Source organism: Ornithorhynchus anatinus, chromosome 12 (genome assembly GCF_004115215.2).
Source record: "Ornithorhynchus anatinus isolate Pmale09 chromosome 12, mOrnAna1.pri.v4, whole genome shotgun sequence".
NCBI classification, from domain to species: Eukaryota; Metazoa; Chordata; class Mammalia; order Monotremata; family Ornithorhynchidae; genus Ornithorhynchus; species Ornithorhynchus anatinus.
This window is the reverse complement of record NC_041739.1, coordinates 17,600,731-17,614,064: the sequence shown is the minus strand read 5'-3', so window position 1 is coordinate 17,614,064 and position 13,334 is coordinate 17,600,731. Positions and strand designations below refer to the sequence as shown.

At 40.8% G+C, this 13,334-nt stretch overlaps 1 protein-coding gene across 1 annotated transcript in view; it reads left to right on the top strand.

The window, feature by feature from the left end:
- The window catches only part of GLRB (glycine receptor beta), a 78,096-nt gene that overhangs the window by 52,131 nt on the left and 12,631 nt on the right, over positions 1-13,334 (top strand). The window contains exons 5-7 of the mRNA XM_029077007.1: positions 2,863-3,092; positions 3,206-3,288; positions 12,171-12,311. Coding sequence (XP_028932840.1) covers positions 2,863-3,092; positions 3,206-3,288; positions 12,171-12,311 — 454 coding nt within the window. The remainder of the gene's footprint in view (positions 1-2,862; positions 3,093-3,205; positions 3,289-12,170; positions 12,312-13,334) is intronic.

The following is a 13,334-nucleotide window of genomic DNA, read 5'->3' as shown; positions in this document are numbered from 1 at the left end:
CAACCTTATTTGCTTGTATCTACTCCAGTGCTTAATATAGTGCTTGGCACATAGGAAGCGCTTAACAAATACCGTCATTATCATTATTATTCTTAACCCACAACCCTGAATCCACCTCCACAGTACGCTTTCTCCACTCCTTTGCCCAAGCTGCGGCGCGCTTTGGAGGAAATCTAGACATCTGTCAGACCTTGCCCATCTAAAATTCACTCTTATCTGCTTCAATTTGGTCCTCTCCACTGCCCGACAACAGTACCTCTCCTTCCTTATTCACTCCTATATAAAAATACTAATAATGTTGGTATTTATTAAGCGCTTACTATGTGCAGAGCACTGTTCTAAGCACTGGGGTAGACGCAGGGGAATCAGGTTGTCCCACGTGGGGCTCACAGTCTTAATCCCCATTTTACAGATGAGGTAACTGAGGCACAGAGAAGTGAAGTGACTTGCCCACAGTCACACAGCTGCCAAGTGGCAGATCCGGGATTCGAACCCATGATCTCTGACTCCAAAGCCCGTGTTCTTTCCACTGAGCCATGCTGCTTCTCTATCCACTGCTTCTGCCGGCTGTTACAGACTTTAAATCCCTTCTCAAACCTTCTACTTCTCCACCCCCACCATATCTTTCTGCTAATGACCTGGCCATGTACTTCATCAGCAAAATTGAAACCATCAAGGAAAATTTCCCCTTTTCCTCCCCAATCTCTCCCTCCTCTGCTCCAGTCCCCGCCCCCACACTCTTTTTATTCTTCCTATATACCCTGCAGTAACTCAAGATGAGATCTCTCACCTCCTTTCTAAACCTACCCCCTCCACCCATGCTTCTGACCCTATCCCTCCATGCCTCTTTAAAACACTTGTCCTCTCCCTTTTTCCCTCCTTGACTGCCATCTTCAACTGTTCACTCTCCAACGGCTTCTTCCCCACTGCTTTCGAACATGCTTATGTACCCCCATCCTAAAAAAAAAGCCCTCCCGAGACCCCATGGATCCCTGTAGTTATCACTTCATCTCCCTCCTACCATTTCTTTCCAACCTTCATGAGAGAGTTGTTTACACCCACTGTATCCACTTCATTTCCTCTCCCAGATCAACTCAGATCTGGCTTAGGCCCCATTTCGTCCACAGAAATAGCCCTCTCTAAGGTAACCATTGACCTTCTTCTCACCAAATCTGATGGCCTTTACTCCATCCTAATCCTACTAGGCTTCTCTGCCGCTTTTGACTCTGTAGACCAACCCCTTCTCCTTGAAACTGACACAGTTCTTCTTGGTCCTTTTCTTATCTCTCTGACCATGCCTTATTCTCCCACTCAAACCCTGTCCTCTCCCTGTATTTTCCATCACTGTAGACAACACCTTTACCCCCCCATCTCACAAGCCCTCTAACCTTGGTGTTGTCCTCGACTGACCTCTCTCATTCCATCCACATATTCATTCTGTCACCAAATCCTATTGGTTTTAAAATCAGCCCCTTCTTTCCATCCAAAGTGCTGCCATGCTGATCCAAGCACTTATCCTACCCCGCCTTGATTACTGCATCTGCCTCCTTACTGACCTCCCAGCCTCCTATCTCTCCCCACTTCAAACCATATTTCATTCTGCTGCAAGGATCATATATCAACAAAAACATTCAGTCCGTGTCTTCCCAAGAACTTCCAGTGGCTGCTCGTCCACCTCTGCATCAATCAGAAACTCCTTTAAAGCACTGAATCTACTTGCCCCATCCTACCTCACCTCACTAATCTCCTACTGCAGCCCAGCCCACACACTCTGCTCCTCCAGTGCCAGCTTACTCACTGTGCCCTGATCTGTATTAATGTCTGTCTCCACCCCCTAGACTGTAAGCTCGTTGTGGGCAGGGAATGTCACTGTTTATTGTCGTCTTGTACTTTCTCAAGTGCTTAGTTCAGTGCTCTGCACACAGTAAGTGCTCGATAAATACGGTTGAAGGAATAAATCTTGTCCATCTCACCAACGACCCCTTTCCCACATCCTCCCCTCAGCCTGGAACTCTCTCCCCCTGCATGTATGTCACACCATCATTCCCTCCACCTTCAAGGCATTATTTAAGGTCACATCTTCTCCAAGAGGCCTTCCTTCCTCTTGTCCCCAGCTTGCTTTCCCTTCAGTGTCGTATATGCATTTGGGTCTGTGACCTTTGGATATTTGATATTTGTCCCACACCCAACTCCACATATGTACATATATTTAAATTATATTTTATAAATGATTTATTCATGTTAATGTCTGTCTCCCCATGTAGACTGTACTCTCCCCTTCTAGACTGCTAATTCTGTCATAATGTACTCTCCTATGTGCTTAGTACAGTGCTCTGCAAACAGTAAGCACTCAATAAATATCATTAATTTATTGATTATGCATGCTGTAATAAGGGTGTATAATATATTGTATGTAGATCATAATGGATATCGTATGATTATTGTATATAGTTGCCCTCGTATTCAATAAGGACGTCATTGTTAGTGAAATTAATCTATGTGTTGTATGCGCATGTGCACGTGGCTGAAATGGCCAACATGGTTGTATTTGTTAGGTTGGATGCTAGTTTGTAACCTTGGTTGTTTACACACCAGTTGTTTACCCACAGATGTTAAATGGTTGTGTCAGAAGCATAACATGACTGTTTTGTAGTTTGAATAAATGTATTTTATGTGTTGAAAGTTTGAGAATAAATATGAAATAATTTGTCATTTGATGTTATACAACTTTTATGAAATCAAAAGAAATGAAAGTGTCACCAGTGAGAATTTGTTTTGATGCGAATAACCTAGTATGTATTGTTTTGTGATTTATTTTTCTAATGCCAGACGTGTAATTACTGTCTTTTTATTAACTTTTAGGACTACAGAGTTAACATCTTCCTGAGACAGAAGTGGAATGATCCCAGACTTAAACTGCCTAATGATTTTAGAGGCTCAGATGCCTTGACGGTGGATCCCACAATGTTCAAATGTCTATGGAAGCCTGATCTCTTCTTTGCAAATGAAAAAAATGCAAATTTCCATGATGTCACTCAGGAAAATATCCTTCTCTTTATTTTTCGGGATGGAGATGTCTTAGTAAGCATGAGGTACAGTTGACATTGTTGAGATTTTAAAAATTGTTGGCATTTTAAAAATTAATGATCATGAATTAATTAACACTAATTTGAAGCATTTCTAAGCACTGTCTTTATGCTTTCAGATTATCTATTACTCTCTCATGCCCTCTGGACTTGACCTTATTTCCTATGGACACACAACGTTGTAAGATGCAACTGGAGAGCTGTATGTAACTCAGAATATGCATGCGTATAGGTACTTTATAGGCATGCCTATAAATCAGTGGACGATACATGCTCTAATTTTCCCAATCAGAAGTCGTTAGATTAGTTCTTAACAGTTAATTAGTAATTAGTAACAGTTAATTAGTATTTAATTAGTTAAATTAGTTTGTATTGCACATCTAGTAACTGGAACTTCATCATCATCATCATGACATAGTAGAACCATAGAAAGTCTTCCTTTCAAAGAACGTAAAATTACTCATAATTGAAAAAATGCTTAGTGGCAACACTCATGGGGAAAAAAAATCCAACTTCCAGAAACCACATATATTCATCCATAAAGCAGGACAAAATTAATAACAGTTCATTATAAGGTTATTAGAAGGAAAATTATGGTGCTACTTAGGTACATCAATAATGTTAGGGGGTGGATTTCATGGAAATCAATCATCTACCCATTGCCCTAAACGTCATTATTGCCACCGTCAGAGACAGAGTATTGAGTACACTGACAATTTGTCAGAGCCAAAATGGGATTTCTACATCCCTAGACTCTACTGGTGTGCTATTCTTTCTTAGCTCTCGAAAAGTTCAAATGTTTTCCCAATGTTCCAAACAGATATAAAGGGTACATGGTTGGTTCCTTATTTGCCAGAGCCAAAAGCTCATCTACTCTCAGTAAGTGAGGAGGAGTGATGATGGTACTAATTTCAGAACTCCCCTCTCCCTCCCACCCAACCACCGGTGACCTCTGATATATCACATGACACATATTCTGGTGAAGCTTTCAGTAGCATATCTCCTGCTTATTTGGCATGGTTTTCTATTCACTTACCAACATGAATCTAGTCATTCATTATTAATCTTGCTTTCTATTTTCACACAAGATGAGGGGGAGACAGACATTAATATAAATAGGTAAATTACGGATATGCATATAAATGCTGTGGGCTGAGGGGTGGATGAATAAAATAAAAATGATGGTATTTGTTCAGCACTTACTAGGTGCAAAGCACTGTTGATCAGGTTGTACCACGTGGGGCTCAGTCTTAATCCCCATTTTGCAGATGAGGTACTGAGGCACAGAAAAGTGAAGCGACTTGCCCGAAGTCACACGGCTGACAAGTGGCGGAGCCGGGATTAGAACCCACGACCTCTGACTCCCAAGCCCGTGCTCTTTCCACTCAGCCACGCTGCTTCTCAGGGTGCAAAAGGTGCAAATCCAAGTGCAAGGGGGATGCAGAAGGGAGGGGAAGAAGAGGAAATAAAGGCTCATTCAGAGAAGGCCCTTGGAAGAGATGTGCCTTCAGTAAGACTTTGAAGGTGAGAAGATACAGAGAAGGAGGGCATTCTAGGCCAGAGACAGGATTTGGGCAAGAGGGGTGGCGAGGTAGATTGGATTGAGGCAGTGAGCAGGCAGACACTAGAGGAGTGAAGTTCTTGAGGTGTGGGGAAACGTGGACTGAGCATGGCTGGAGAAAAATGATCCAGATAGGAAAGTGTAGACTGGAGTGGGGTGAGACAGGACAGAGAGGACAGCAAGGAGACTGTTACGGTAATCAAGGCAGAATAGAGATAGATGCTTGGATTAACTTGCTATCACTTGGGTAGAGAAGAATGGGTGGATTTTAGCAAGGTTATGAAGATTGAACCAATAGGATTTAGTGATAGAATATGTGGGTTGAATGAGCGGGATGAGTCGAGGATATCGCCAAGTTTCTGGGCTCGTAGGACAGCAAGGATGGTGGTGTTGTCTACAGTGCCTATCAAATGCTTAAAGGGTACAGATCAAAGGGAGAGGGAGTAGGGGAGATAAGGACTTGGTGTAGGAAGACTATTGGAGGAGATGTGATTTCTCATTAGACCTTTAAGGTGGAGAGATTGTTAATCTGTCATATGTGAAGGAGGTGGGAGTTCCAGGCCAGAGGGAGGGCATGGACAAGGGGTTGGTGGCGAGATAGATGAGCTCAAGGTACAGTGTGTGGGTCGACGTTATAGGTGTGAAGTGTTTGAGCTGGGTTATAGTAGGAAATTACCAAAACAAGCTAGCAGGGGGCGAGTTGATCGAGTGCCTTAAATCCAGTGGAAGGAGATTGAGTGCTTTAAAGCCGTTGGGAAGGTGATATATGTACCTAAGTGGTCCTACTATGCAGCTCTCCCTTAGATCTAGGGATTGAAGAGTCAAACACTGACAAACACTTTATCTCTGTATTTGCTATTGTCTAGTAAAACCCTAACACAGCCCCTGGTGCAAAACTACCACTCAATTCCCACATGCTCTAACCCTACAAAGCTCTCTACCTTTGATAAGAATTTATAACTGTGGCATTTGTGAGGCACTTACTTTGTGCTAAGCACTGGGGTAGATACAAGATATCCAAATCCCACATGGGACGGCACATGGTCTAAATTGGAGAGAGAACTGGTGTTGAATCCCCATTTTGCAGACGAGGAAACTAAGGCACAGAGAAGTTAAGTGATTTGTCCAAGGTTATACAGCACATACATGGCAGAGCTGGGATTAGAACCCACGACCTTTGATACCCAGGCCCTTAATCTGCTTCTCTTAGACACATACAAGTAGTGGGAGAAGGGGGCAGGGGGCAAGAGTGGGAACAGTGTTTTTCTACTCTTATAGAAAGAAAGGGGAAATATATTTATCATGTATAAGTAAACTACCCTGGGAGATAGGGAAACATTTTAGTGTTGTGAAAAGAAGCGTCTTGGAATCATCAATCAGGAAAACTTATTTCCTTGGTCTGCCTTGTGTGGCAATGCTTCAGATAATGCATTTTCTCGTTGCTGGAATGAACAAGATTAATGTGAAGTACAGATAACGATGAATCGAAAATAGGAAATAGGAAGGAGGAACTTGGTGACCTTAGTTTTATGTGCAGGAAGAGGAGCAGATTGCTCATTCCAAGAAGATACATTAACTCTTTCTGGTCACTAGGGTGCTATTTAACGGACTGGAAGGATACTTTATTAAGTGGTTTTTATTGGTCTGAGAAATGTAATGCCTTTCTCCAGTGTGAACAATTTACTTCTAATAGACTTGCTATCGAGGTTGTCTCAGTGTAAAGGGAAAATTGGAACGAAAATAGCGGTCATCTATTTATTGGCAACAGAGGAAAGGCAGTTAGTGCAGAGATGCTCTAAAATGTCCTTTTGAATCTCTTTTTAATTCATAAGGTCATAATTTTATAATGTTTATAATTTCGCTTCACGGTCTGGCTAGACCCTACCCAATGAAGAAAACTGACCGTGGTAGTTGATTTTATCTTCTGGATTTCATCCATCTGGGAAAAATTTTTTCTTTACAAATGCTAGATGGTCTTATAAAATTTCATCCATTTGTTTTTCATTATTTGTGGCAAAAGTCTATTTGCATTGTATGAGGGCTACATTTCTCAAATTATGATCATCTACCAACACCTTCCTAAATATACAAAACAATTCTGTTCTGGGCAGTAACCTTGCTGTTGGTTCCGGCACAAAGAATACCACTTCAGGAACTGGGATTTTAGTCTTGGTTCTGCTGAATAGTTGGCATATGTGGGCACAGCCAGGACCTGCACTTTAGAATGTGCTGAATTCCCGCCTACCTACTCTCTTTTTGCGCGTTGTGCCACAGAAGAGATAGAAGTGGCAGAAATGAGAGAGTATGAGTGACCCTGGCAGAGCCAGCTACTAGCACAATCATCAATTCCTCTGTGCAGGGTCTTGGTCCTGAAGTCTCAGGGCCATGATTCGGCCCATCATTCTGATGGGAGATGCCAATGCATCATTTCTGTTCAGTATGGTTTTTTCAGACCGCTATTACCTTTAGAGATAATTATGGCTATCATTAATCCATGAATTTTGGTAAAATGAGGGCTGGTCAGAGAATCTGTCTCCTAAAGTTTCATGATCATTTTTTAATTTCATATCGTATGAGACATGAGCACTTGAACTATTTTGCAGGATTATAGACTGCCCGCGTACTTTGAGTTCTGCAATAGGGTGTCCTTTCACTACACATTTTGGTTAAAATGTTGCTAGACATTTAGGGAATGTTTAGGGAACGGGAGTCTATTTGGATAGTTCTCTAAAGAAATGGTTTGTTGTGAGCATGGGCACAGTGTTAGACATGGTGGATACCATAATGCAAGTATTCCTTAACGTTGGGTTTTGCCAAAATATAGTCTCTTCATTATAGGGGAACTGGGTGTACCAAAATAGCTCCTCGCCATAATCACTTATTCTGTTCCCACAATATCTAGGTATGATGAATCCCCACTCATCCCCATTTCACAAAATCTCGCAGAATGCCCAGTATAATCCTGAACTATTCACACAGTGGGCACAGTAAAGACCAATGACTAATCTAATTATGTAAATCACAGAAAGACCTTTGTTTAATCAAATTCCGTAAATCTTCTCTATTGGTTTGAGTAAGTTAACGAGGGTCGTGCCTGGAAACAGCAACCTGAAATGGCAACCTTAGAGTGCCTGGGCTGGATCTTATGGTTTATAATAATAATAATTATAATAATGGTATTTGTTAAGCGCTTACTATGTGCCAAGCACTGTTCTAAGCACGGAGGTAGATACAGGGTAATCAGGTTGTCCCTCTTGGGGCTCATCGTCTTAATCCCCATTTTACAGATGAGGTAACTGAGGCACAGAGAAGTGAAGTGACTTGCCCAAAGTCAGACAGCCGACAAGTGGTAGAGCCAGGATTAGAACCCACGACCTCTGACTCCTAAGCCCATGCTCTTTCCACTTAGTCACGCTTTGTGTAATCAATCAATCAATCAATCAGTGGTGTTTATTGAGCAATTATGGTGTCCAATAGTATTTATTGAGCACTTACTGTGTGCAAAGTACTATATAAGTGCTTGGGAGAGTACGATGTAACAATAAATAGATTTCTTGCCCACAACGAGCTTACAGTCTAGAGGGGGAGACAGACATTAATATAAATAAATAAATTACACATATATTACACACACATATGTGTGTGTGTGTGTGTGTGTGTGTATACACACAAATAAATGAATTACAGATATAATAAATTACAGATGACTGAACACTTCAGTAAATACTTTGGATAATAAGGTAAAGGACAGGAGAAGAGTATACGGACTAGAGTTAGGCGCTTGCTGTATGGAATGGGTAGGCATTGAAATTTGAAGATGCCTGTTAGCACTCAGTAGAGATCAGAATCTACTGCTACCAAAATCGGCTTTTTATTGTGCTTATGTATTTATCTAATGTCCCTAAAGGTTAATTAAAATACAAAATTTGTACTGAGACCAATTCACTCATTATAACAGGGTCATAGATTTGTGGGGGATCTTACTTTTCAAATTAGGGTTTTTTTTGAACATGTATTATTTGTCTCTGATGATGAGCCACAAAAGAAATATTTAAAAGACATAGCCCCTAAACCGATTATTGGGCACTCTTAGCACTGAAGGAAATAATATTTCTCAATCTTACTCCTCTGGGATACCTGTTCTTAACTATGTCATCTTGGCCTTCACCATGCATGTGCAGTATTTCTTCCATTTTTAAGCGAGCAACCGCTTGAGAATGATGAAAGTAACAGTGTCAGTAGTTTGGGTAAGGACCCCAGGACTAGCCATTTCATCTCTTATCATACCCACTTGGACGAGTTCCCATGGTCGGCCAAGTATAGGCAATTCTTTGTTTTCCAAAGTGATATCTCATAAAGCTTTGTGCCCTAATTTCTCCAACTTGCCCTTTTTCATCATTTTTGACAAGAATCTGCTGCCCTATTCCAAAGTAGCTTCCAGTCATGAAAGCACCCAGGTTATCATGGCTTCATTCCCTTATTTATCACCTCACTCATTTGTTTCAATCATTTTGTGTTCTGTCACACTGGCAACAATTTTCTATTGCTCTAGAACCAATGTCCGTCTTCTGCAAGAAACCCAACTGTGACAAAAAGTCATTCATTAATGACTCCTTTACCCTCTTATCCTTATGCATAAAACATTTGTTAGTGTTGTTCTGTTGGATTCTGGTTATATATAAGAGTCCGTGCTCTTGCCACTAGGTAATTAATGAATAAGAACTCATAAATAGGGAGGTTCAAGTTTCAGAACTGTTGTAACTTTCAGTAAATCATCTCTTAATTCTCCATTACAAGCAATATATGTACTTTTTTTAAAAAACAATCCCTTGAATCATCTCTAACATGACACTGAATTTATTTTGTATGTATATATCCATATATATTGATGAGCCACAAAAGAAATATTTAAAAGACATAGCCCCTAAACCGATTATTGGGCATTCTTAGCATTGAAAGAAATATTTCTCAATCTTACTCCTCTGGAATACCTGTCATATATATATCTATATATATCTCTCTATATATATGGATATACATACATACATACATATATGACTTACTACCCTTATCTGCAATAGAACAGAAAACTCTCAACTCTGTGTTGCCTTCCTTTTGTTCATTCATTCATTCAATAGTATTTATTGAGCACTTACTAAGTGCAGAGCACTGTACTAAGCGCTTGGAATGAACAAGTCGGCAACAGATAGAGACAGTCCCTGCTGTTTGACGGGCTTACAGTCTAATCGGGGGAGACAGACAAGAACAATGGCAATGAATAGAGTCGAGGGGAAGAACATCTCGTAAAAACAATGGCAACTAAATAGAATCAAGGCGATGTACATTTCATTAACAAAATAAATAGGGTGATGAAAATATATACAGTTGAGCAGACGAGTACAGTGCTGAGGGGATGGGAAGGTAGAGGGGGAAGAGAAGAGGGAGATGGGGGGAAAAGAGGGTTAAGCTGCAGAGAGGTGAAGGGGGGCGGTAGAGGGAGTAGAGGGAGAAGAGGAGCTCAGTCTGGGAAGGCCTCTTGGAGGAGGTGACTTTTAAGTAGGGTTTTGAAGAGGGGAAGAGAATCAGTTTGGCGGAGGTGAGGAGGGAGGGCGTTCCAGGACCGCGGGAGGACGTGGCCCAGGGGTCGACGGCGGGATAGGCGAGACCGAGGGGCGGTGAGGAGGTGGGCGGCAGAGGAGCGGAGCGTGCGGGGTGGGCGGTAGAAAGAGAGAAGGGAGGAGAGGTAGGAAGGGGCAAGGTGATGGAGAGCCTCGAAGCCTAGAGTGAGGAGTTTTTGTTTGGAGCAGAGGTCGATAAGCAACCACGAGAGGTGTTTAAGAAGGGGAGTGACATGCCCAGAGCGTTTCTTCAGGAAGATGAGCCGGGCAGCGGAGTGAAGAATAGACCGGAGCGGGGCGAGAGAGGAGGAAGGGAGGTCAGAGAGAAGGCTGACAGAGTAGTCTAGCCGGGATATAACGAGAGCCCGTAGCAGTAAGGTAGCCGTTTGGGTGGAGAGGAAAGGGCGGATCTTGGCTATATTGTAAAGGTGAAACCGGCAGGTCTCGGTAACGGATAGGATGTGGGGTGAACGAGAGAGACGAGTCAAGGATGACACCGAGATGCCAACACTCTCTTCACCATCAGAATTATTACCAATCATTCTCACCACTGGTAATATGATAATCTCACTCCACATTTTTCTAGTCATAGTAATTCCATTGTTGTCATCACACAGCTATCCCACCAAATATTAATGCAATGTAATTGAATTTCTGAATTAGTCTCTGATAAAGATTCATTGGGAAAATCTAGAAAAGATTTCGATTTTCCCTAGGGGTTTGAATGCTTTGTAGATTTAAATATAAGGATTTTGTATATTTGAGTGTTAATATATTTTTTTCTCAAGTAAAACATGCAGTTCTCTCATCTCTTAATAATAATAATTATGTTATTTGTTAATCATTTGCTATGTGCCAAGCACTGTTCTAAGCGCTGCAGTCGATACAAGGTAATCAGGTTGGACACAGTCCCTGTTCCACATGGGCCCACAGTCTTAATCCTCAATTTATAGATGAGGTAACTGGGGCACAGAGAAGTTAAGTGACTTGCCCAAGGTCACACAGCAGACAAATGGTGGCTCTGGCATTAGAACCCACATCCTCTGATTCCAAAGTCTGTGCTCTTGCCACTAGGAAATTAATGAATAAGAACTCATAAATAGGAAGGTTTAAGTTTCAGAACTGTTGTAACTTTGAGTAAATCATCTCTTAATTCTCCATTACAAGCAATACATATAAGGGTTTTTTTAAAAAAATCCCTGTATTTTCTGTAACATGACACTGAATTTCTTTATTTTTGATTGATTGCACATCCTCCATTTCAGCTGTCACTGTTAGAATGTTATTGTAGTTCTGAACTAGCCTAGAGAAGCAGCGTGGCTCAGTGGAAAGAGCCCGGGCTTGGGAGTCAGAGGTCATGGGTTCAAATCCCGGCTCCGCCGCTTGTCAGCTGTGTGACTGTGGGCAAGTCACTTAACTTCTCTGTGCCTCAGTTACCTCATCTGTAAAATGGGGATTAAGATTGTGAGCCTCACGTGGGACAAACTGATGACCCAGTATCTACCCCAGCGCTTAGAACAATGCTCTGCACATAGTAAGCGCTTAACAAATACCAACATTATTATTATTAGTGTTAGAGGGGCTTAATTAAAGACCCACCTAAATGTCAGGAAAATGTTTGAGGAAACTGACCCTGAAAAACAGAAGCAGAACTATAGTATATCAATCTACTAACAGTCCCTACTGTGAGCAGAGTACTTTATCAATTAATAGCACCTACTGTGTGAGCTGGACTGTATTGACTGCAATAAAACTAGATTAATCAATAATAATTTTATCTTGGAAAATTAATTTGCATATAAGAATTAGAAAAGAGAATGGCATATGTTGCATGCATACTTTTCTAACTCTCTTCTTTCTGTGGTTAAAACTAACTTTTTGATTCTTTTTGTTTTGTTCATAAAGTTGGCTATACAACTGATGATTTACGATTTATCTGGCAGTCAGGAGATCCCGTCCAGTTAGAGAAAATTGCTTTGCCTCAGTTTGATATTAAAAAGGAAGATATTGAATATGGTAACTGTACCAAGTACTACAAAGGCACTGGTAAGTAGCATAATATTGTAGTGTTAAAAAATGAACCTACAAACTACATTCTTTAATAATGTTAAATATTAGAATTATTAGTATAATTGGGTGGGGTGCAAAAAAGGGAGCCAAACTAAGACTAAAGTTGGCAGAAGTTCTCTTCTCAAATCTGTCCTTCTGAAAGTGGGCAGTGCTCTCAGGTATTTAACTATCTGGAAAGGTTTTTTTGTGACATATATTTGTAACAGTCATATTCATTTTTTGAATTTTTCTTATGCAACGACAATGCCACCGACAGTTTATTCGAGGTTTTTAATTTTTTTTTAATAGTCCATACTTTTTCATGCCTGCAGTAGAAAAATATTTCACCCCAGAGGACCTCACTTGGTAGCAGACGTTACTGTAAGTGGATGTGGTGACGAGATAATGTCCAGCACAAGCATTTATTTATTCTTTAGCAGCTCCTGCTTAGGGGCTGATCCACCCTGGTGCCCGAACCATTGTGGAGGTACGGGACAGTGGTGAGAGGAAAGAAGGATTAGAGAACCATAATCGGTTTCAGTAAATACTCCTTTTTTCAAGGCTCCAGGCCGATGTCCTAGGGTACCTAAATCTGATCAACGGAACAAATTGACCTCATTCATTACGTTAAATTAAACTTTTGCATAAATGGAAGCACAGTACTCCTGTGTCAATACTCTTGTAATAGGATTACTTTCAGCTATTGAACTGCTAATGGCTACCAGTCTTTGAGGTCCTTCTTATGTTATTTTATGGACCTAAAATAAATGAACTGTTTGTCTCTCTAAAATAAATTTGGGATATGCGTAATTGTTGGTTATTGCTTTATTCTTTCATAATTAACTTGGCTTTTTAATTATTATATACTAGAAATGTTAAAAGAATCACTACAAGCACTTGAAAGAATTTTAAGACCCTGGAATAACATTAGATATTGGAAGCTTACATTTCAATTGATCAAAATTATTTATTGCGGTATTTTATCTATCACTGCTTCTTAGCCTAGCATTTCAAATCCTT